The following is a 23,579-nucleotide window of genomic DNA, read 5'->3' as shown; positions in this document are numbered from 1 at the left end:
TCCTATCAGGTCTTTCAGGAAAAGGTGCAACATGTTCTAGAAATTGAAAAACGGACGGCATTTAGGAATAACACCACAGAGAGATTTGAAAAAAATCTGGAATCCCTGGTTGAGTGCCTTTCCAGAAGATATAGCATCAATACAAAATATACAAATGTAAACAGATTGGAAGATATTACAAATTAATAATTAAAAATATGTTTCTATAATGGGATAAATTATTCAAAAGTGATAAACCTAACTATATTATAAAACCAAAGAATCAGGAAAATTACTAAGGTTATTACACTAGTGTCTCTTCCACCCACCCCCCATCCCTCTCCTATATATCCTTTTTCTATTTTCTATTAGTACTGTATTGTTAAAGATATTAGTATTATTTATTAAGTGTATCGTTGATTTAATTATGTTGGGGTTTTGTTATGTCCCCACCCCCACCCTTTCCTTTTTTATTCTGTATCCACCTCTCCCCTTTATGTTATTAAAAAAACAAATACAAATTGTTTGAAACAAAAAGAAAAACACGGTGAAAAGGAAATCTTGTGGCACATACAGTCAGAAAAGGTAAGTAAAAAAATGGGGAAAAAGAGGGGAAATGCTTCAATCCGTGTATTTCATTGGCCATTCTAAAACTGCGCATAGCAATCCTTGTTCATAATCATTAACTGTGTTAAATACATTATGGGTGCTTCCATAATGCTTATATTCTGTCCATCATAAAAAACCTGTATATTAAAACTGCTTGGTTTATTTTTGTGAACAGCTGTACGGTACATTTGCAATATCACCAATTCATTTTTAAAGGTATTGAATCCTTGAATAACTGCCCAATGAGAACCAGGATGGTCTCAATCAGCAAAACTTAATTTTCTTCTTCTGCGACCTCGGACAGTAGACAGAGCTACTGACAACTCTTCTACTTTTGGGTTGCCAGTTGGAATGCATCAGGTTATTCTCAAATTGGTCAAAACTAAAGCCAATCCTGTGACTATGATAACTGTATTTTTCTTTAAAAAATCAAGATTTGCTACATGGAAAAACTGGTTAGTCTTAATAACGATACCTACACAGATTTTCAGAAGGTGTGGTTACCTTGGATTTTGAGTGAAAGTCAACCAGAAATTAATACCCACTTAATTTTGTTGTAAAAAAAAAAGTTGATATTTATATTAACTGTGTTATAGAATATTTTAAGATGTCTTGTTAGGTAAAATTTTAAATGAATGTGTTTTTTCTCCCATCTCTATTTTTTGTACCCTTCCCCCCCCCCCCCTTCATTTTTGTTATTTTCTTCATTTTCCACTCTCCCTAAAATAAAATAATAAAAATTATGTTAAAAAATAAAATAAAAAATCAGTAATTTGTTATAAACTGTGATTGTATAGTACAAATATAACTCATAGAAAATGGTTTACATAAACAAATGCAAATACAGATATACTGTATTACCCCAAATAACTTCAAAATAGAATGGACATTAAACATTTAAACATTTCCACAAGCAAAATGAAATGTGAAATCCTATCTTGGGTTTCTTTGCAAAAGTTTCCCCAATTTATTTAAGAAATTATCGAAATGGTGAAATTATTTAAAGTTAGTTGTCGAATCGCAGGGCAAACAAATAATTACAGTACATCTCAATTTTTTATGCAAAAATTGTAAAAGGTCCCCAATATTCACCAGTATTACCTAACTTTTCCAGACTTTTCCACAAAAGTTTGTCATCACGCTGTCTAACCTTACTGTAGGCCTAGAATAATTAAATCCCCTTAAATGCAAGCAAATTACGGTATGTTGCCTAAAAACAGGAAGGGCAGTTATGTTCCATGAGTTAACGCGTTATTCACTGAGAATCATAATTGAGCTCATTGGCATAGGGTTAACACAACATTATTTTTAAGTCTTGATGTTACTCTCAGCCAGACAATGATTTATTGCTTAGCTGTTGAGAGTGAGAGAAAGAAACAAGTTTACTATAGTAAAGGGCCCAAATATGTAAAGTGCAATGAAATGATTCCTTTTTATATTTGGCAGGTAACTCTCAAGTGCATTCCCAGGCATATCTCTCTCTCTCTCTCTCTCTCTCTCTCTCTCTCTCTCTCTCTCTCTCTCTCTCTCTCTCTCTCTCTCTCTCTCTCTCTCTCTCTCTCTCTCTCTCTCTCTCTCTCTCTCTCTCTCTCTCTCTCTCTCTCTCTCTCTCTCTCTCTCTCTCTCTCTCTCTCTCATGAAATAAGTTTCTGGCGCCAATATTGCTTACTAATGCCCAGCACTGCACAAATCCAGCACCCTGACAAGGTAACCAAGCTATTTACATAGACTGTTTGATGTAAACTCCTTAAGAGCTGGGTAGGGAAGGTTAGATAGATATGTGGTAAGAAAAAGATACAAGAAGACACTTTGCCAGTCACGTGCTTGCTTGAGTTTCTTTGAGCGATTCAACATTATTGTTATCATTGTAATATATAGATCTTGTACATACCTTGCACACAGATAACATATGGGGTCTCAATCATTAGACACATGTAGAGGTCTGGGACATAGGGTTGGCATTCAACGATATTACTTTACCTCCTAAGCTGCTTAATGAATGTAACCGCTACACCATAACAAAGCTAGTTGTATAATGTGTAAATTATACAAATGATACAAGAAGGGGACAAGGGGGAAAGCAGGGGTATGAAATCAACATCAAGTAATACAAAATAAACAGTACAAAATTACTTCTTAACAAATAACATGAACAAAAAAAGGAATATACTATAAGAAAGTACATACACATTCAATTCCACCAGACTGGCCAAAGCGTAGCTCACTTCTGTAATAAATTGGGTTTACGGCATTACATTGATAGTAATGGACATAGATTACTCAGCTTGGTGACTTCTGCTCAGCCAGATTGATGATTGGGACTTCAGTACTATTTACCTATCAGACCAATTGGGACTCCACAGTGGGACCACTGCAAATTAATTGGATTGTGAGTCTAATAATCGGTCTCTATCGAGAAATGAACTAGAGACAAGCTTATATTTATTTCAGAGAGTATTAGTTTCATTGGGAAATATATACTTTACTGTTCATATTCAGGTCAATACAGTGTCAGTAAGAAATTCCATTACAAGATCTTTAAATAGACGGAATATACAAAGAACAAAACTAAAAGGGTACAAGTGGATTTTAATTTGGCTCAATATTAATACGATTTGTCACTTGAGGCTTCTTTAGATGCAAAGTGGTAATATTAAAATGTTCTGCTGCCAGAGCATCAGTTGGTTGAAAAAACAATAATGAAAGGAAATATGCCATTTTTGTGGGACAATCCTTGGTATTACAGTGATAACTATACACAAGGGATGAAGGTATTCAATCTCCTGACAGGAATCAATGTCATTTTTGCACAGCTGAGGCATGTTTTTAAGCAGTGTGAGAATACAGAACTTGCCATTGCTAAAGAGGTTCCACTCTGTAACTGAATCTATAATGATAAATAGCTGAAAACTCTTTTCAAACAGATTAGCTAGGAAAATGTGGGTTCTCTTCTATCTATTGACTTGCACTGGGATGAGATTTATTTTGTTCAGGGAGAAAGTAAAAAAAAAAAAAAAAAATCTATGTTATAATTGAAATATAACATTTCCACATAAAAAAAATCATCAAATTATGACTTATTCCACATAAACAGGGAGATTTGGCCTTTATTGGAGCACTGGATGCATTTAGGACTATTCCTCCGAATAAATAAGGTATAGTGGAAATAGCCACAGCTATATATATATATAAAATCATTCACATCTTTTTTGTATACAGGTGCGCCGACGAGTATTCTAATACTTGCCTTGGAAAATCTGGGGCAATCACCAACAAAACCCAGGTACATGCTGCAACATTTCAGTGACATTTCTGCAGACAGATTACTGGCCCATCAGATTAAAACAGCGGGGGACCCTGGCAGTCCCATTAAAACTGAATGGTACTGCCAGGGAACTCTGCTGTGTTAATCCGATTGGCCATTAGTCTTTCTGCAGAAATGTCAGTGAAATGTTGCAGCATGTACCTGGGTCTTGTTGGTGATAGCCCCAGATTTTCCAAGGCAAGTTTTAGAATACTCGTCGGCGCACCTGTATATATTTCTTTTATAGGAATTTATTTAATATTCTGTAAGTTAATGCGCATTGTGGTTTATTAAACATTTTACTGTTGGGTGTATTTTTATTGTTTTGTAATGCACGACTGATCATGTTTCATTTAGGGTTTTACATGTCGAGAAGTCAGGGAGCGCAGTAAACCAGTGGAGGCATAAAAAACAGAAATACACAAAAAATAGTGCAACTCTAAATGAACAATACTAATGTGGAAATAAATAAAAAATTAAAAATGTCACAGATAATGCGACAAAGTAAGTCCCACACAAAATGAATAATGATAATAACCATACCTCTTGACCTAGAGGTACTCAGATTAATAAACATGCAAAGCTACAAAGGCTTGTGATGGTGTGCTGTCAAGCAAGTGAACACAGCAAACCAGTGAAGCAAGTGCTCACAAATGACACACACACAAACAATACCACTCAACCACTTCCACCCAAACTGTAGGAATGGCAGAGGATAACAAGAATGATGTAAGGAATACACATGTAAATAAAAATAAATGGACCACGTCAGCTAGATTTAGCAAGAAATAGCACTGTTGTAATTGGTAATGCTGAAATAAACACAATTATAAGCAGTGGAGACTTACAAGAAAGCCCCATGCTTGGGCATTGTGTACAATACACAGAGTAGTGTCCGATGGTGGGGTATGGGGAACCAGACGGTGGTATACTGCTGTAGAGGACTCACTGTGCCGGCGCCTCCTCCACTGTGATACACCACAGGACTTCCGGGTTCTCCTTGTCCCACAGGTTTAGAAACCTCACGTGACGGCTTCAAACTTCAGACACGGCAGTTCCCACCTACGCAGGGATCAGGGCCCTGCGTAGCTGGGAACTGCCGTGTCTGAAGTTTGAAGTTTATTGTATGTTCTACTTGTCCCAATATCGATTAAAGGTCATTTTCCATAATTTATTGGTTAGACAAAATTTACATTCTAGGGGACCAACACCAAGTCCCTGTCAGTACTTTATATTAGCGCTGTCCTTATTTTGTTTTGATATATATAGATGTAGCCATGTCTCCCCACACCGTCTGTGCCCCCCTCGCCCTGCTGCCGATCGCGGGGGCCGCTGCGTCCAATGGCGGCTCCGTCCGGCGATGGCAGGGGAGAGGGCGGTCAGGTCCCGGCTCGGGGGTTGCTGGGGACGCGTGCGGCCGGTTGCCAAGGCCACACGCGCGTCACAAGGCTCCCGGCGCTCCCGGAGCCGGGCGGTAAGGGCGCCGCCATTGCCCCTTAGCTCGCGCATGCGCAGTGGTCGCGCATGCGCAGTTAGAGCCCCAGAGTCAGGGCGAAGTTGCGCGAGGGCTAGGTTAGGCAGGGAGAGGTTGAGGCAGCCCCCTAAAGCTTGCGCAGGCGCAGTACAGCGTAGGAAAAGCCCGCGAAGCCCTAGCCTACCAGGGAAGGCTCTGAGCTGGGACTACAGATCCCATGAGCCTCTGTATGCCCCATGTGACACCAGGGAGCCAATAGGGCTTAGGAAGTCTGCAGAGGCAAGTGGATACAATTCGCGGGCTTGCAGCACGTTGAGCAGTCAGAGACCGGAGCAGCCCAGGGAAGGAGGTAGGGTACAGGAGTCAGGGACTCCCTGTACTAGGCCAGCACCCTCAGGGCCCGAGGTATCTAGTTACCCCCATGTAGAGAGTGTTGCCAGGGACTGCCCTAGGTTAAGGGACCCTGTCACTCAGGATTGCAGTTGGAGTCAGGGAGCTGTGAGGGAAGGAAGGGTGTGGGGAGCGAGTGCAGCTCCTGCCCCATATAGGTACCCACACCCCAGGTAGGCCCCAACTCCCCACTAGGTTAGTGGGTAAATGCGCAGGGAGGCCCGAGATAGGGACGCTGCCCTTAGTGTTAGTGTGCGGTCTGGTCAGAGTCACGGCTGTCAGTGCCGTGAGGTCTGACAGGCAGGCACAAGGTTGCACAGCACGTTGGCTGTCAGCATCCAGTAGGTTGCAGCACGTTACTGCAAGTGCTGGAAGTATTAGACGTAGTTAGTCAGGACTGCGAAGGTTAGTTGCAGGGGTAGAGTAGAACAGGGAACCGTAAGGGGAGCGAGGCAGGCTATTAACCCCTTAGGTCCCAGATAGGTTCTCACCCCAGTTGTGGTACTACAGGGACAGGCCCTAGGTCAGGGTTCCTGTCACGTTAGTGCCAAGTGTTAGTTAGGGACTCAGCGGATGCTGCTTTTCCTGTGAAGAGGTTCGGACCCACGTTGGCGTCCCCAGAGACTTTCATCAGAATAGGATCGCCACTGGCGGTCCGCGTGCCAGGAGTTCGGTTGGAGGATCAGACGGATTCATCACACGTCTGACCCTTTGCGAAGCCAGTTGCTGATCCGAGTACCGGAGTGCTCGGTAGGTACCACACAGTCATAAGTGCACCAACGGGCCCTTAGTGTAACTGTGACTGCGCAGTCACCCACGTTCTCTCCAAGAGTGCGGGACACTGGGTGGGATTCTCAGGACACTGGGTGGGATCACCTGGTGTTGGGGAACCGTCCTGCGCGACGCAGTAGGTGTCTCCTCTAGAGAGGGACACACGTTATATTGTGGTATTGCCGTGATACGTTGTTTGCATGTTAGTAAAGTCCTTAGTTATTATACCTTACCGTGTATGTTATTATTGTTTGTCCTGCGAGGAACCACTCCCCCTTATGGTGGGAGCCATCGCAGGTGGAGGCACTGCATCGTAAGAGAATACCCATAGTATAATTGCCCCAGGTTCCCCGTGGCGGAAGCTCAGCCCTCCTGTGAGCCAACAGGTAACGCACCACACCTGAGTAACAATATATGTTCCTGCACCCACACAGTATAATCTGCGATCGGGGGGGGGGGAAACCCGTTACATATATATATATATATATATATATGTACACAAATTAAATATTATATCTTTCATACACATAACATGATAATTATTATTTTTGAATATGACACATATACTCTTTTACTCTTGCCTTTTCCTTGTTGCTCGCCGTCACATACCTACATGTAAGTTATAGATAGCACTTTGTAGAAAAAATACAATATTTTTGATGCTTACACAAGGTGCACTTCTTTCATGTGTGTTCTTCTTTTTGAGAGATAGTTTTGGATCCTCAGAGTGGGAGGGCTGGGTCCCTCGGAAGAAAGTCACACAGCTGAAAAGGGGGGGTATTGCTGTTTGCAGAAATTACAGAAATACTGCAATGGGAGCATTGAGAGCAGAAGGAATTTTGCTTTTGTAGACTGAACTATATTAAATGTTTTGACAAGTAGTGATCACTGATTGGTTCTCTGCTAATTACATGTTAATGTAATGTTGGAAAGAAGAGAACTGATTTAGCAGAAGACAAAAACGTTGAACATTAAGAACCTTAAGAATAAAAGCAGATAATTATAACTAGAGCTAAAAATAAAAGTTTCGGTTTGCTCAAAATGCACGAGGACATTTTGAAAAACAATTACAAAGACTGTATGAAGATTTTATCTGTAAGGGAAGACAAAACAAGGAATTGCTAACAAAAAATAGGATAAGAAAATAGAAGATCAGCCGAAGCATTTACTATGGAAATGACAAAAAAATGATATACGTACGGAGCAACACAAGATGATCCTTGCGTGTTTTCACTTGAAAAGCCCCATTGATTATAGTAGGGCTTTTCCTGAGATAGTGCGTCATCTGCGCTCATCACAACTTTCAGAAAAAAGACCTACTGTAAGTGTATAATTAAGGATGTAAGAAAATGTAACTGCGATGGGGTTAAGAAGACTATCAAAGCTAACAGAAGTTTAAATAAAATGAAACAGTGATTTATGATTGGATTTAAGCTAATCTCACTCAAACAAGATGATGGATAAACAATATAAGACTGTGCACATATAAAGAGATTTGGATACTTATACAAAAAATGTACAAGAACACAGATAACACAGGGCATAATCAGAGCAGATGAAGAGCGAAAAGAGACCATCACTGATAAACCATGCTTTCTTCCAGAAGAAGTAGCAAAGACAATAACATCCATGAAGAATGTAAAGGCCCAAGAGGAAGATGGTAAACTGCGGAAATCTTGAAGGAAATTGGGAAAGAAGTCGATAAAATCTCTTTACATATTATTTCTAGAACATAATTTTTTTTGAGGACAAAGACCTCAAAAACTAGACCAATCAGTCACCTTCCAATCACTTATAATACAAGATGGTTACGAGATACTCATAATAATTGGATGCATGAGACTCTGGACTTTCCCCAGCCTAGAGAACAAGAGGGATTTTTGCAGGGGATATAAAACAATGAACCTCATCTAAGTACACACAATGCCAAGCAAATAAGCACACTGACTAGCACAAATTATCATATGCACTGACTAGTATACAGTAGTACTCAAACATACACTGCCAGTACAGACTCAGATACTGACCAGCATAGACTCACACACACTACCAGTACACTCCAAAAAATTGACCCGCACACTAACACACATGCTCTGAGCACCCCACTCACAGACACTGACCAGCACAAATTCTCACACACATTGAACAGCACAGATCACACAGTTACAGACCTCCACTCTCACTCACACTAACTAGCAAAACACACTGCCCAGAATACTCAGAAAATAAATGATTAGCACAGCACCTCCCAGGAATATTAACCAGCACTTATTCAGACACACATACACAAAGACTAACTATCACATACACACAAGGACTAAAACACAGACTGACCAACAGTCAGTAGGGCCGGGCTTCAGAGCCCAAAGCAGGAGAGCAGAAAGAACTCGGCCCAGAGCAGATACCACATGAGATCTGGTTGCTCACAGGCACCATCAGTGGCCAGATTTGCAACTGCAGGTTCCTGTCAGAGCAGCCTAATAACAGCCTAAAATAGTTTTCCAACAAATATGGTAAATGCCAGTTTCTTCGTTAGCTAGATAACTGATACATGTAGCACTTTGTGCACAAAACAGACGCCTCATTTTATGTGGATCACGTCTCTGGGAGTTTTACTCTTACACTAAGCAAAAGACACTACTTTTAAATGACCCACTTACTAGACTGACTGCATGATTTATTTTTCTCTTTGCCATTAAACAGTAATATTTTAGATTCATAGCCACTCAGATTGGCACGAAACGCATGATAACGTTTCGCTTGCAAACATGTGAGGTTTTGTTTATCATGGAATTTTTAATGTGAGTTTAATGATACGAGTTGTAAGTGCTTGACATAAATATTTCTATATGAACAGAGTTTTGCACTACAAAGTTAATCATCTGAATTTATTGATCAGTAATGGGAGATACCACAGGTGTAAGTTGGTCTACACAGAAGATATTCTCAGGTTGCTTGCACCATTAGGCATCTGTGTGAATATGAATCACAAACATTTTTGGGATTCAGTTTGGAATAAAAATGCATTATATGCATATGTTATACACATATGTACTGAATATGAAAGTATATGCATACTTAGTACATTCATTATTTTTCCTTATTAACAATTACAGTGGTAGTTACTTATTTGAAAGCATTTAAATAAGCGACAAAAAACAACTGATTGAAAATGTATTCAGTGATAGCACAAGAACAAGAATTGGGAAAAAAAATACAGAAGGAAATAAAGAGCTGAACTGGGATTTACCTCAAATCTTTCAGCCAGTGCCCTTTACAAGTCTTCACAGGTTATTTGCAGCCTTTCAATGCTTCCTTATCAATATAGAATTACACTTATTACCCTTTCCTCAACTTAAATGTCACAGTCTTCTAAAAGAGAAGATGGAATGAGATGTGAACAAATAAGAAGGAAACATTTTAATAGTGCAATGAATTGAAGATGCTGGCAGAAATGACTATGGGAAAAACCTATAAACGAGAACATTTTTCATCTGTCCAATATAGAGTAGACAGGAAATATATTCACTTCAGATAAATCCTGCTTTCATTTGACAGGTTGATGGCCCATGCAATTGTTCAACATATTGTCCTGATCTTGTAAACTTTCTTCTTATGTCAGTTAAATCATGATACATTTTTGGGGAGACAACAGCAGTTTCCATTATGTTACCTTACTGTACAGTAGTTATTTGCCATACCAGATGGTTCATTGTGGCTATGTTCTGTTGTGCATCTTTGGTCTCTACTGCTGAACAATAATTAACACATGTTGGAATAAGCAAAAGAAGTGCCTGCAGAACATTACATTGCAGTGGTGCATGGAAAATGAAAAGTATGTACACTTTATACACAGGATAAAAAACAGTGCAACAGACTCATGCCCTCAAAGAAAACTTAAACAAAAAGTCTGAATATGAAAAAACAACAATTTAATATGGTACAAAGTATCACAATATTAAATCCAGTATATCAATTTTTAAAGCCTTTGTAAACATGTATTGAACTGTACTTTTAGTAAAACAATAAAATAAAAAAAGTTAGGTCTTTCAGAGGTTTCTATAATTTCTTTCAATTTCCTTTGGTTACATGTCTGGCCATCCAGGTAACCCTCCCCTGCCCTCCATTGGCTCAATAGATTGCCCCTTCCCCTCCTCCCCCTCTCCTCAATAGGTGAGGATCTTTACAAGAGCTGACCTAAGGAAGTCCTACACCTTAATCTTTATCCGTGAGTCAGGAGCAGCATGGGTCATGAGGGGAGAGGACCCCCCTCCTCCACAGGTCTATGCTGCTCTTGGCTCATTGGCGGTTTGGGCTGTATAGCTCCTGGTACACGGATTAAGGAATCTGAAACTGACCTGCTGTAGGCAATCCAATATGCAGGGAAGAAGCCTTTGCCCAGCCACAACAAAGAGGATTCAGCTTGGGTCCCCACCCCCCCTCACTTAACTCATTTGCTTACATCTCAGCCATACCTCCAAGTCACTTCCAATCAGCAATCAAAGTAAATACTGAAAACTAGCACTCTGCTAAAACTCTGGAAATTCCTGGGCAATTAACGCCCTTAATGTAACCAATGAGAGAACAGGATTTCAATAATGACAGAGGGGCAGATTCACAGAGCTCTGTTAGTGACTAAACAAAAGGCTAACTTCAGTTTAGTGCTGTCTTTCCCTCAGGAAAGAGCCCCTATCAATTTTCCAATCAATACTGGTATATTACACTTCAGTGTCAGTCTGCACATCACCCTCCAAGAGTAGTGTATTTATAAGGCTGACAGAAAGATAAAGTATATGTAAGTTTTATTATATTTACACCAGGGAATTTGTGTACCCACAGTTTACCTCTTTAGTAAGGTAACTATGATACTGGCTTTAGTCAGCTTTTATTTGCATTACTCACAAAAGCATATGCTTTATTTAACCACTTCAAGGCTTTCTCACATTTTTCACTAGTCCATGGGACAATAAATACATATATTCAGTGTAGGTAACTGCAAATTCGGTTATGCCTTGACGTTGGCTGCAGGCTTATAACGCTTTGGCCAAAGGGTTTAACTAAATAACCCATATTCATGAGATCACTATTTTATTTTAGCCTAATTGGTAGGAGCGCAGGAATCATTCTTTTTGTTTTTCTATATGTAAGGCCTATCTTTTTACATGCAGCAAACTTCTATAGGGAGGAGCGTGGTAATATGTACAGTCTTTCAATAATGACAGAGGTTCAGATTCACAGAGCTCTGTCAGTGACTAAATAAAAGGTTAATTTCAGTTAATTGCTCTCTTTCCTCCTCTAAGACGGCTTGCCGCTAACTTTAACGGTCGTTAGTGTTAATAATATGCAAAAGAGGTGGGAAATAACTCAACGCATATCCTCAGCAGGCCGTTCAAGTTAACGCGGGACGTAACACATTTTGTTAGGTATGGGTATACCTGCAATTAGATGCTTCCAGCTTTATTAATGCTGAGTCGCAGACATTTTTTTGGCCTTGTCCAGGGTTCTGAAGTGGGCTACGTTGCCTTCCTTTATTGCCTTAGTAAAATAGGAAGCCAAAGTGAATACCTTGGACTAGGCCAAATACTTTAGCTACTACCTAGTATGTATTAACACCTTCAAGCCATATTGGCCATGAAGTCACATGATAACTAAAGTACCTAAGGTGTACCATATCCTAACTACACTACTACCCATTGCATGTCCTAGCGATACAACTGCTATAGCATACAAGGGGTTAACTACCCTCTTAATCACCTCAGGTAGCCTAACCTTCGTCCCCAAGGCACCTACCCCAAAAACCCACCAACCCCAACAAACAACACCCCTTCGCCCCCTCTACAGTACTGACCATTAGCCCTACAAACCAAAAGGTTGCCAATTAGCCCTTAACAATTTTTTATTGGGAAGGCAGAAGCCAGGTATATATTGCATTGCAATATGTACCTGGCATCTTCCTTAGCATATGGCTAACGCAAGCCAGGATTACTGGCAGCTAGCACTGGGGTGTCGCCATGTAAGTCAAATGCAAATGAGGCACAAATGGTCATTGTTTTTGCATTTATTTAGTTTTGTCGCTCTCTGTTAAACTCCGGGAAGCTAACGTCCATTACCTATATAGGTAACATCATGTTAGTTGCCCTGATTTTACAGAACTTAGTGGCTCTTCCCCTTGGTTTTTAGCCTGTACTTTACATTATGTCCTATACATACAGTATGTGTAGAGTAAACAAAATCTCAAGCCTACATACAGTACAAGTATTTAAAGCAGTTCACCAAGTAGCCATTGTTTAGAATAGCTTTGTGATTGCATCATTAAGAAGTTTTTATTTTTATTTGGGGTTATCCAGCTATTGATCCACAAAGCCTTAAATTGTAAACATTTTTAGATTTGTTCAGACTATGTTACAGTAACAAAAATTTAGACAGAAAATGAATAGGGGGTAAAAAGCGCATAAACATCATGTCTATGTGTAAGAACATTCATTAGAACAAAAGACAAAAAGGGCCTAGTACTACATGTAACCTGACTATATAGGTAAACACGTAGCTGTATATCTTCTCATAAGCAAGGGTCATTTAGTTGAATTATTTGGCCAAAGTATTTTAATCCTACAACCATATCACAGTATGGCCCATCTGTAGTTTCTAACACTGCTATATGTACCTGCAAAAGGCTCTCATAACCTCTCTAATGGAGGGAAAGCTGTCTTTAATAGACTGGTAATGTACAGGTGATTAGCAAGAACGTTTTGCAGGTGCAGCAGTGTTAGGACCTACAGATGGGCCATACCGTGATATGGTTGTACAGTAGGCTTAAAATACTTTGCCCAAAGAATTGGGAATTAGTGTATGAGAATGTGTCACAGCTACAGCAGTTTGGTTTAGGTTTTGTGTTTTGATACAATGTCATGCGTATATTAGGCAGTTGGTTAGAAGGAGCATTGTCTGCTGGGCATTTGGTACAGGGTTCTTCCTCAGATGGATATGGTAATTTGGGATAAGAGTGCTGGGTGATAGCTGGCTGTGTTAATGGGGCCATGGTTGTACGCCATTGCCTGGTAACATGGATGGGTGTTTGGCAGAAAAAATTGGGTTACACTGTTTATGTGTCTTTGTGTTATGGTTTAATAAAAGCTCTGCCAATTTAACCTCCAGCTCAGTGTTACATGTGTTTATTGGATTTTATGGATGGATGAGGGTTCATATGTTGGGGAGCGAGAGAAAGAGGGGGGATCTTGTAGGTTCAATGGGTCTGCATCAGATTGTCTGTAAGTTTATCAGCAATGCGTTCCTGGTTGCTCTGGCTGTAGTAAAGTGGCTAAAATTTGTGCTTACAAAAAATTTGCCCTATCTGACTCCCCTGGTATTCACCTGTCCTTAACGATCACACATGCTAATTCGGAAATAAATCACACAGCACCTAAGCCTTACCTACAATCATGTGGTTGCATATGTCGCAGAACGTGGGTTTTTTAAACACATGCTCCTGGAAAAAGTGAGCCTTGCTGTCGGGCTGCTGTGTGGCTTTGGTCGGAGTAGATGACTGGCTCCCTGAGCTCTGTATCTGGCTGGCGCTTGTTGCAGTCACTTCAGGCTCCAAATCTACCTGCAGTTTCATGTCGCTATTAGTCCTCTGAAAGAAGTTGTCAGCGCTTTTACTTCGTGTGCTCTTGGTCTTGAACGAAAGAGATTTCTTAAGTTTCTGTAGCTGCAGTGAGACAAAAGTAAAAGATAATTAGGTTTTTGCTATTTGTTCTTCGCACATAATGTTACTACAGATATAGCCAGATTTACTGTCTCACCCCCACTAAAATTTCCCAGAGGCTTTCTATTTTGGAGTAGTATTCATTCTAATGTAGCATGCCTATATAGCAGCAAGCCCTAGAAAGCATGATTGATTGTGTATACTGTAAAAAAATCCTTTGCTCTGCTGTATGGAGTTCGGCTTTTCTAGTTTATATCTTCAATTCTAATGAATTACATTATTTATCACATTTGGAAAAAAAATGCAGAGACGCACTGTGGAGCTGAACTCTTTTAACTCTAATATTGGATAGCGAGGCAACATCTTTAAACTCAAAAACGAATTGTGGTCCATCCTAGGACAAAATATAAGTAATACAGTAGTAGTGGCATGTTTAAGTTGTCACATTTGGAGAATTCTTGGGTTTGTTAAGAAAAATAAATAAGATGCCTATGAGTATTTTAAAATAATAAATGTCCGTAAGTATGTTAAGCTGAAACATGGTGGAGTTCTGCAGGTTCTGTTTTTCAGAGCTCATGTGTAAAAGTAAAACTGTCTTAATTAAAAAAAAAAACATTGAAAAGAATATATAATATTTACTTGAAAGGTATTTAAGGAAAGTAATTATATCTTTACTGGAAGTGGTTCAAACTTTTTTTCATTCTTTGGTTAGCTAAAAGTAATTTTGCATTGTTGCATCATATACATTGCCTGTTTATATAATTATTGCTAAATACTACGTTCTAGCAGCATTGAATGTAGAGTACTGTACTGTAAATATAACATTTGTTGCATCATACAATTGTCAAATACATTGCAGATTGGAATAAGTTTCATTGTTATTTGCATACACTGTAGATAAAGGCTTTTGTCAGTTGTTGCAGTGGCGGATTACTTTTATTGGGGATCTAGAGACCACATAGCTTTTTTGATGCTGTAGAATAAAAATACAAACCCACATATGGGAATATGTGTCGAGATGGTGCAATTTGCTCTCAAAAAAGCAGAGCAAATACTTGTATCTGTTTGAGTTTGTGCAGCAGCATAATTGTATGTATGAAGCTTGTTAATATTGTTTATTATATTTGGTGCATATGTATTTAATGCAAAAGGGGAAGAGAAAATTGCACCAGTTATAATAATAACAACAACTTTATTTTATATGGTGCTTTCCTCCCAATGGAACTCAAGGCACTTCGCAATTGCAGTGTGGTGTGTGGTGCTGTAGGTATGCAGCACATATGAATTTTTACAGTCCCTGTCCAGATGACTTTGCAATCTATGTTTTTGTTTTTATGTTTTGTTTTTGGTGCCTGAGGCTCGGGGAGATAGCATAGCTTGCCCAAGATCACAGGGACTAACACCAGGAACTGAACCAGGTTCTACCTGATTCAAACTTAGTGTAATTGTTATTAGTCAGTATCTTTACTCACAGGGTCACTCCTTCGGCCCTTCGGTTTTGTGTTTAGATGAAATAATTAACTGTTGAGTTGCTCAACACTGGTATCCCAAGCACCATATAACAAGCAAGTAAAACATAAAATTGCCACAATAAACATTATAGATATTTTTCAGATAGTATTTAATTAATACAGCTTTAAGTTATGTGAAATGAAATATTCTGCGTTATGGGCAATGCTTACTAGGCAGTTTTCTGCCATAAGACCCCTTCCAGCGCTAAAAGACACCTTACATCCCATTCAAGTCAATGGGCTGTAAGGCGTCTTCCAGCATCAGGTGGTGATTTATTACAGTAGACTGCTTAGTAAAAATGGGACGGGGGTTTATCTGTTACTCTACTTCCTGTATAAGTCATATCATATCATTTTCTAGTGGAAAGCTAGTGGCATAAGGCGGAATCAGACATTTGGTCGCGACCAAGTTAGCACCGGCAGAGTAGAGCCAATGAGCAACATGGTAAATGGTACACACATGGACTTATGCCATTTGTAGATAGCCATGCGATTTTGTGCTACCCCTCCACTCCCTATGACACCCTGAGCCAAATGTCACTATTTTCAGCTCTGGAGACCCCCTGATTCCCTAGTTACTTACCGGTGAAGTTACCAGGTTTAAATTTCCCTCAGATTAAATAAAATGGCTTCCAAATCTCCGACCAATAGGAAGCTGCAACATCATTGGTTTTGGTTTCCTTTTGGAAGGCCATTTAAACCCCCTTTAAAAAACAGGAAGGGATAACGGTAACTTCACTAGTAAGAATCAAACCTGTTCATGGGCACCTGGTAGAATCTACTTCTGTCCTGATGATGCAGTATTGCAGTTGTCCACTAGACTAAGAAGAAAACTCCCAGAGGCATTGCAATGTATAATCCTCCCACACCCTGGCTAAACCCTATTTAAAGGTCAGAAGTCCTATTCTCCTGGTGTTGCAGCTTTGTTCCTGAATAGTTCACATATACTCGTGTTTTCCTGCCTAGCGAAGTACTCTGTACTTATTCCCTTGTGTTTTGACCTCTGACTTCCTCTGGACTTTGCTTTGCCTTACCCCTCAAGTACCTTGCTGCCAGATTGTGTATGACTCCAGAACTGTACTGGACTTTGCTTGTCTCTGCCCAAATTAAACCCAGTTTTTCTATAATTTTATTTCCTGAGTTCTGTTATCATCCTCAGTTTTCTCAGAGTTTGCAACGCTTTTATTGCTCCCAAAGAAAAATGGATCTTAAAAAGTTAACAGATTATCTTCAGGAACTGGTAGACGCAGTACAAGCTTTGTGGACTGAGGTTGGTGCCCTGCGTACTGAGAATGCCAATACCCATGTTCACTTGCATGCTGCTCTGCAACCAGTTATCCCAGCTCCAGTTACTATTGTGGTAGCAGTTGGAAAAAATCCCATGCATCTACCCTTACTTGAACTATTCAATGGGAACCCTAAAAAATTCCAAATGTTATTTTCCACAGTGCCAGGTACAATTTCTATTTAAGTCTTTAACATATGCTACTGATAGGGCTAAAATTGCCTTTATTATTTACAGATGCAGCCACAAGTATTAGCACAGTTTGAATGGGACTGCAGGGACCCCCCGCTGTGTTAATCCGATGGGCCATTAAGAATCTCACAGAAATGTTGAGGAAATGTTGAGGCATTTATTGTGAGACTGCCCCAGAATTTCCCAGGTAAGTGTTCTAATACTGGTGGCTGCATCTGTACATAACCTTATCGGAGATACCATGCTCTGGGATTCATCACTATTGTTCACAAACTATCCCTTTCTTTACAATTAGAGACTTCGAAAAAGAATTAAGGGGGACCTTTGAAAGAAATACCCAAGATGAAAGAAGAGAGAATGCCTTGTTAGACATAAAAAAAAGGTTTTGGAAATCTTTTTTACTTATATTGCCAAGTTTAGTAATCTTGCAGCCACTACCAATTGGACTGATGGTAGTTTATCTGCATTGTTTCATCAGGGACTAAAAATGAATTAAAGGCTGAATTGGCTCGGGTTTAGCTTCCTTAAACAATCTCATAGATTTTTCTTTGCAAATAGACCAACAATTATCCTAACGGTGAGCTGAAAACAGATGGACTAGCAGAGACCATTCAAGAACATTCTTAGATGCAGACCCCAATTTTTCCAAGGAATAGACCCCTGGACCCATGCCGATTGGAATGTCCTGGAGCCCTGTAACACCTGTGGAGAGGTATCGACATTACCAATCCAAATTGTGCTTCTATTGTAGGCTAGAATTACATTTTCTCAACATTTGCCAACTCGCTCATCATGGGGAAAAACAATTTCTCCCGAAAGTAAAAAAGGGATTTTGTTCAAGCAAAGTAAAGATTGGGGAGCCCTCAATGGATCATCAGGTGGAGCAACCCTGGATGTTGCACTATGGCTTGCAGACTGAGCTACAGAAGTGTCTGTCTGCAGCGATAATTAAGTGTGAGCACAGTACCGCTGATGCTAAGGTTAAAGATATAGAAGAAGGTGGTTCTCAGCTTACCATGGAAATTGCAGAAAGAATTAAAGATGACCCTGGAACATCAGGAAAGCATGTGTTAGAAAGGAGCCGAGATATGCTGCAGCATAGAGCGACTAGCAGGATCGTCCCAGGAGTGGTGGGAAAAGAAAAGGTGGAAGTTGGCACGGACGATAACATTGAGTTACATGTCGCCTGTCTGTCCTATTTATCAGTGGGTAGTGAGTATTCCAAACATACCTCTGATAGGGAAAACGTACCTGACTATGCCAATATAGACAAGGAAGGAGGAGCACACAGTGACTAGGACCTGGATGTCACACTCAACAATGAGGCTGGGACTTCACCGGCTAGTGCCTTCTACCACATGGTATTAAAGTACCACCCATGTTTCCCTTGCCCTGGTTCTAGGATGGCGGGAGCTGTCTCCAAGAGGGGAAATACTGCCAGACCTGTTCATCAGTGCCTGGCAAGAATCTAGTTCTGTTCATGATGCAGTATTGCATTTGTCCACCAGGCTTTAGATTAAGAAGAAAACTACAACTTCCAGAGGCATTGGATTCCATGACCCTCCCACTTCCTGGTTAAACCCTATTTAAAGGTCAGGAAGTCCTATGCTCCTGGCGTTGCAAGTTTGTTCCTGACTAGTTCATGTATATTCCTGGTTTCCTGTTCAGCTAAGTACACTGCACTCTGCCTGGTTCTCTTGTGTTTTGACCTCCGACTTCCTTAGGACTTTGCTTTGCCTAATCCCTCAAATACCTTGCTGCCAGATTGTGTATGACCCCAGAACTATACTAGACTTTGCTTATCTCTGCCCAAATTAAACCCTTTTTCTCTATAATTTTCCTTCCTGATTTCTGTTATCATCTTCAGTTTAAATATCTTGGGAACTGGGGTAAAATAGTGTGGTTCACCATTGGAGGTTCCAATCTTTTTTTAAAAAAAAAGGAGGTTAGATAGAGTGAATTGCTCTTTTAAACAGTTAAAGTATAGGAAACTTGTGCCGGCAACTAAGAGATTACAAAGAAGTTTATTTTTTTTTAAATTATCATGGAATCGGCATGTAATTACTCACATATATTTTCTTTAATAAATCCCCATTTAGTTATTTTTTCTACATTCCCAGCTTCACAAATGATAGGTAATGTATTAACAATTGATGCATTTTCTTAACATACAGCAGAATTGCAGAAGAAGAAAATGTTCTATTTGGAGCAGGATGTTGAGTGGAAATGCATAAATTCTTAATAAACTGCTGTTTACCATTTTCATTACACAAACTGAAAAGGGGAGTTTATCCATTTGGCACCTTTGCTGGGAATATGTGACTAAGGAAACAAACCAGTATTTTGGCAATTAGGGAGACCTTACAAAGAAACACCCTATTGAATAAATAATTACTGTAAGTTTTTTTTTTTTTAAACTCATAACTCATTTTAAAAAGGGTCATATAGGCAACACTGAATTAAGGAGTAAAAATAGACAAAACCGAAGTTGCTACTATTCAGTTCATAGGAAATAAATTAAAACAGCATTCCTATTCCAAGAAAGTATTGTAAATGATCATTAACGTACCCACTTTACTACATGCACATAACATTTTCCCAATAAACTACATATATTTATGTACACAAAATAACAGGGTGACTAAATAAAATGTTATAGCTATAGTAATGGTAATACATTACATATCATTATATTTTGTGCAGTTTTTTAATTGTTTATAATTTTAGTATTTTGTAATACATTTTTATATTTGTTATACTGATAACATATACCTGTTAGTAGGTTCAACTATTTATAGTTAGAATTTCAATAAAGAATGGGGAGGAGCTCTCTATTTGGGAATAAAAGTATAAGTATATAAGTATGTGAGAGGAGGACTAAGGCAGCATTCACTAATGAAGCCAACTTGATTAGCGAAATGTGTAGGACTGAGAAAGTACAGGCCTAACTGGAAAGCGGTCCCAGTGCTACACTCGCATCATCAAAGCACATGTTCTGAGAATGAGAATGACGAGTGCCAGGAGACGGAGAGAACAGGAACGCCGCTTTGGGAAAACGCCAACTGGCACCATGAGGAAGTTGAGTCTGCAGCTCGAACAAGCTCAGTAACCCGCTCTGTGTGACCCAAGTAGGAGTGCTGGGACCCGCGATCCTGGACATTGTACCTTGCCTAAAATATCTTTCAATTTGAGTGAGACCATTGCATGTTGCTAATTATATATTAATTTTGGAACGTTTAACACTATTGGTTCTCCTTGTAACGAATGCTCAACACAAACAGGGCTGAGGTGAGGATGTCAGAATACACCAACCAACAACTGCGCAACGGCGTCCGGAGTGCAGAGTCATAGTCGTGTAGTTGGGTCAGGGTAGAAGTGGTCAAAATAGTCGTGATACTCGCTTTGGTCTAGGATTGGAGAAATCGGATGGTCGTTGTGCATAGCCGGGGTCCAGGAGTAGAAAGGTCAGAATGGTTGTTGTGCGTAGTCGAGGTCCAGGGGTCAGAGAAGGTAGAGGTCCGGGTACAAGGTGAGGTCAAAAGGTACAAGAGTTCAAGGCAGAATGCACAGAGCCACGGCAGGGCAGCAGGATGCTTGAGGCAAGAACAAGTACATAAACACAAGTTTATGCTCAGCCAATTTGCCTAGGGGCTGGCCGAGCATATAAAGCACAGAGAGCCAATGGGAAGGCTGCAGGCAGTGAGTCATCACAGGTAGACTGTGATAGGCAGGGGCAGAGTGTATCCCAGCTGTGGAATAATTAATGCTGTCAGCATTAACCCCTCGAGTGTTTCTGGTCATGCGATGCCGACGTGTAGTAGAGACAGGAGCGTCCTCTGTTGCGTCATGGGACGTGGTGCGGGGGCGGAACCTAAGTCCGGTGCCGGCAAGAGTAATGCGGCGCTCACGCGCAGTGCACACGCGAGGGGCATCACGCAATGAATCACGGGACGCGTCACGGGGGTGGGACCGAGGCTCAATCCCCACACTCCTCTCTTTTCTTCCCTTTTTCTTTTGTTTTGTCCCTTTAATGTTTGGTATTTGTTTGTAGTCTGTTATATCTCTGGAACTTTTTTGATGAAATAAACCCATGTTTGTGGGCCTAATGAATTTAGTCCCGCTTTCTAAATATACTAATAACTCTAGGTAGACCTGGAGGGTTAAATCCTAAATTTTTCCCCATAGTAGAAGGTTGCAATCTCATGAGTTAAAAAAGAAGGATATCTCTTGCAATTAGTATAGGTTTAGTCTGCACTTCTACAGTATATGTTTACTATATTTGGTGTCGACCTATCATATTCCATTCATATTGCTGTTTTCATTTCTCTTTGTATTTTTTTACGTGTTAAAAATGTATTATCTAGTGGGCAATTCAAATGTGGAATGCCTAGTAACAAAGAAAAAAAAGACATAATTTGGGAATAATTATTCGATCTGGTTTCCTTAAGCAAATGTAACCTAGCTTAGAGCAAATATTTGGCTGATTTTGTTTCTTTGAAAATAAAGCACAAAATGTATTAATTCACTGCCTCTGAATAGGAAAATGTATGGCAATCAACTATTTTCTCTATCCTTATACCCCGTCACTGAGAACCAATAAAGTAATATAGAGGATAGGCAGGTATTGTCTGTGCCAACTCTTGATGAGCACAGAGGAGTAGATAATGGAAAGCAAACCCATCTAAAGTCTTAGCTCACCATGTTTACAAACTACAGTAGGTAAAAAACATAAAAAACAATAATTGTGTAGTATATTGATAAAAAAATGGACTAGATGCAAGTCTTGGCTCTTAAGGATATCCTACTTACAAAAATGAATAAAGTATAGTGCTTTGGTCTGATTCAACCAGGAGGTGTATAGGTAGTTGGTATTCCTTTTAGATGTGTATTGGCCCCATTCTGTTCTCATGCAGAGAGACTGTTCCAGATACTCAGATCCCAATGCGGTATATGCAAATAGAAAACACAACACAGAACGGCCCAATGGTGCAGGTTGCAAAAACAGTGGATTTATATCAATGAAAGGATAAGAAATGTACTCACACTAAGTACAAAAGATATGTACATGTAAGGGTATCTTTGGCAATTAAATGCTCGCAATCGCGGCGGTGTATCCTCGCTTTCCTCTTCTGCTATCGGCCGTGCCGCCGGCAGTGGCGTGTGACGTCACTTCCGTCTCGCGGGTGACCGCATCCGGTGGAGATGGATGGCGACGGCGATGGGGAAGAGTCTGCGGGAGAGTTCAAACGTCCGGCATCTTCTCGTGGAGGCAGCTGCTGCGGATTCGTTGTCTCTACGCGTTTCGCTGTAGTACACAGCTTCATCAGGAGTATAATGCTCCTGACAAAGCTGTGTACTACAGCGAAACGCGTAGAGCCAACGAATCCGCAGCAGCTGCCTCCACGAGAAGACGCCGGACGTTTGAACTCTCCCGCAGACTCTTCCCCATCGCCGTCGCCATCCATCTCCACCGGATGCGGTCACCCGCGAGACGGAAGTGACGTCACACGCCACTGCCGGCGGCACGGCTGATAGCAGAAGAGGAAAGCGAGGATACACCGCCGCGATTGCGAGCATTTAATTGCCAAAGATACCCTTACATGTACATATCTTTTGTACTTAGTGTGAGTACATTTCTTATCCTTTCATTGATATAAATCCACTGTTTTTGCAACCTGCACCATTGGGCCGTTCTGTGTTGTGTTTTCTATTTGCATATACCGCATTGGGATCTGAGTATCTGGAACAGTCTCTCTGCATGAGAACAGAATGGGGCCAATACACATCTAAAAGGAATACCAACTACCTATACACCTCCTGGTTGAATCAGACCAAAGCACTATACTTTATTCATTTTTGTAAGTAGGATATCCTTAAGAGCCAAGACTTGCATCTAGTCCATTTTTTATCAATATACTGCACAATTATTGTTTTTTATGTTTTTTACCTACATGAGGTGTTCCTGACTGGATCGCTCCCTTCCCACCCCAAACAAAGACTGTATCTGTGGGAAATCTTAGCACATTTCCTTGGAAAGGTTGAGAAGTATCTTGTTGGGTAACAGTTTATGTTTATTTTTATCATTTTTTTCATATAACACTGTTGATATTTAAGGAAACTGTGGCGCCTATGCAAATCATTTAAGTACAAACTACAGTATACATTTATATAGTTGTATGGGAACATTTTGAGAGTCACAAAGTCCCTAGCATAATGTACTCTTTAGTAAAAAATAGAGGGATAATACAAATTATGAGATACAGCCAGCTCGCCGTCTCCCACGGGGTGTAGTGATGTCACGCCGGTGATGCTCACGAGAGAGATGGCGAGCGGGTGTTTGTGACTATCTGCAGACACGG

General features: G+C 40.2%; 1 protein-coding gene across 2 annotated transcripts in view; it reads right to left on the bottom strand.

Moving 5' to 3' along the window:
* STAC (SH3 and cysteine rich domain) overlaps window positions 1–23,579 on the bottom strand; it is a 335,966-nt gene that overhangs the window by 243,092 nt on the left and 69,295 nt on the right. For both annotated transcript variants that reach the window (XM_075586507.1, XM_075586508.1), the window contains exon 2: window positions 13,959–14,235. In XM_075586507.1, coding sequence (XP_075442622.1) covers window positions 13,959–14,235 — 277 coding nt within the window. The remainder of the gene's footprint in view (window positions 1–13,958; window positions 14,236–23,579) is intronic.

Source organism: Ascaphus truei, chromosome 2 (genome assembly GCF_040206685.1).
Source record: "Ascaphus truei isolate aAscTru1 chromosome 2, aAscTru1.hap1, whole genome shotgun sequence".
Lineage (NCBI taxonomy): Eukaryota > Metazoa > Chordata > Amphibia > Anura > Ascaphidae > Ascaphus > Ascaphus truei.
Note: the sequence above shows the minus strand (reverse complement) of the source record. Positions and strands in the feature narration are given on the sequence as shown.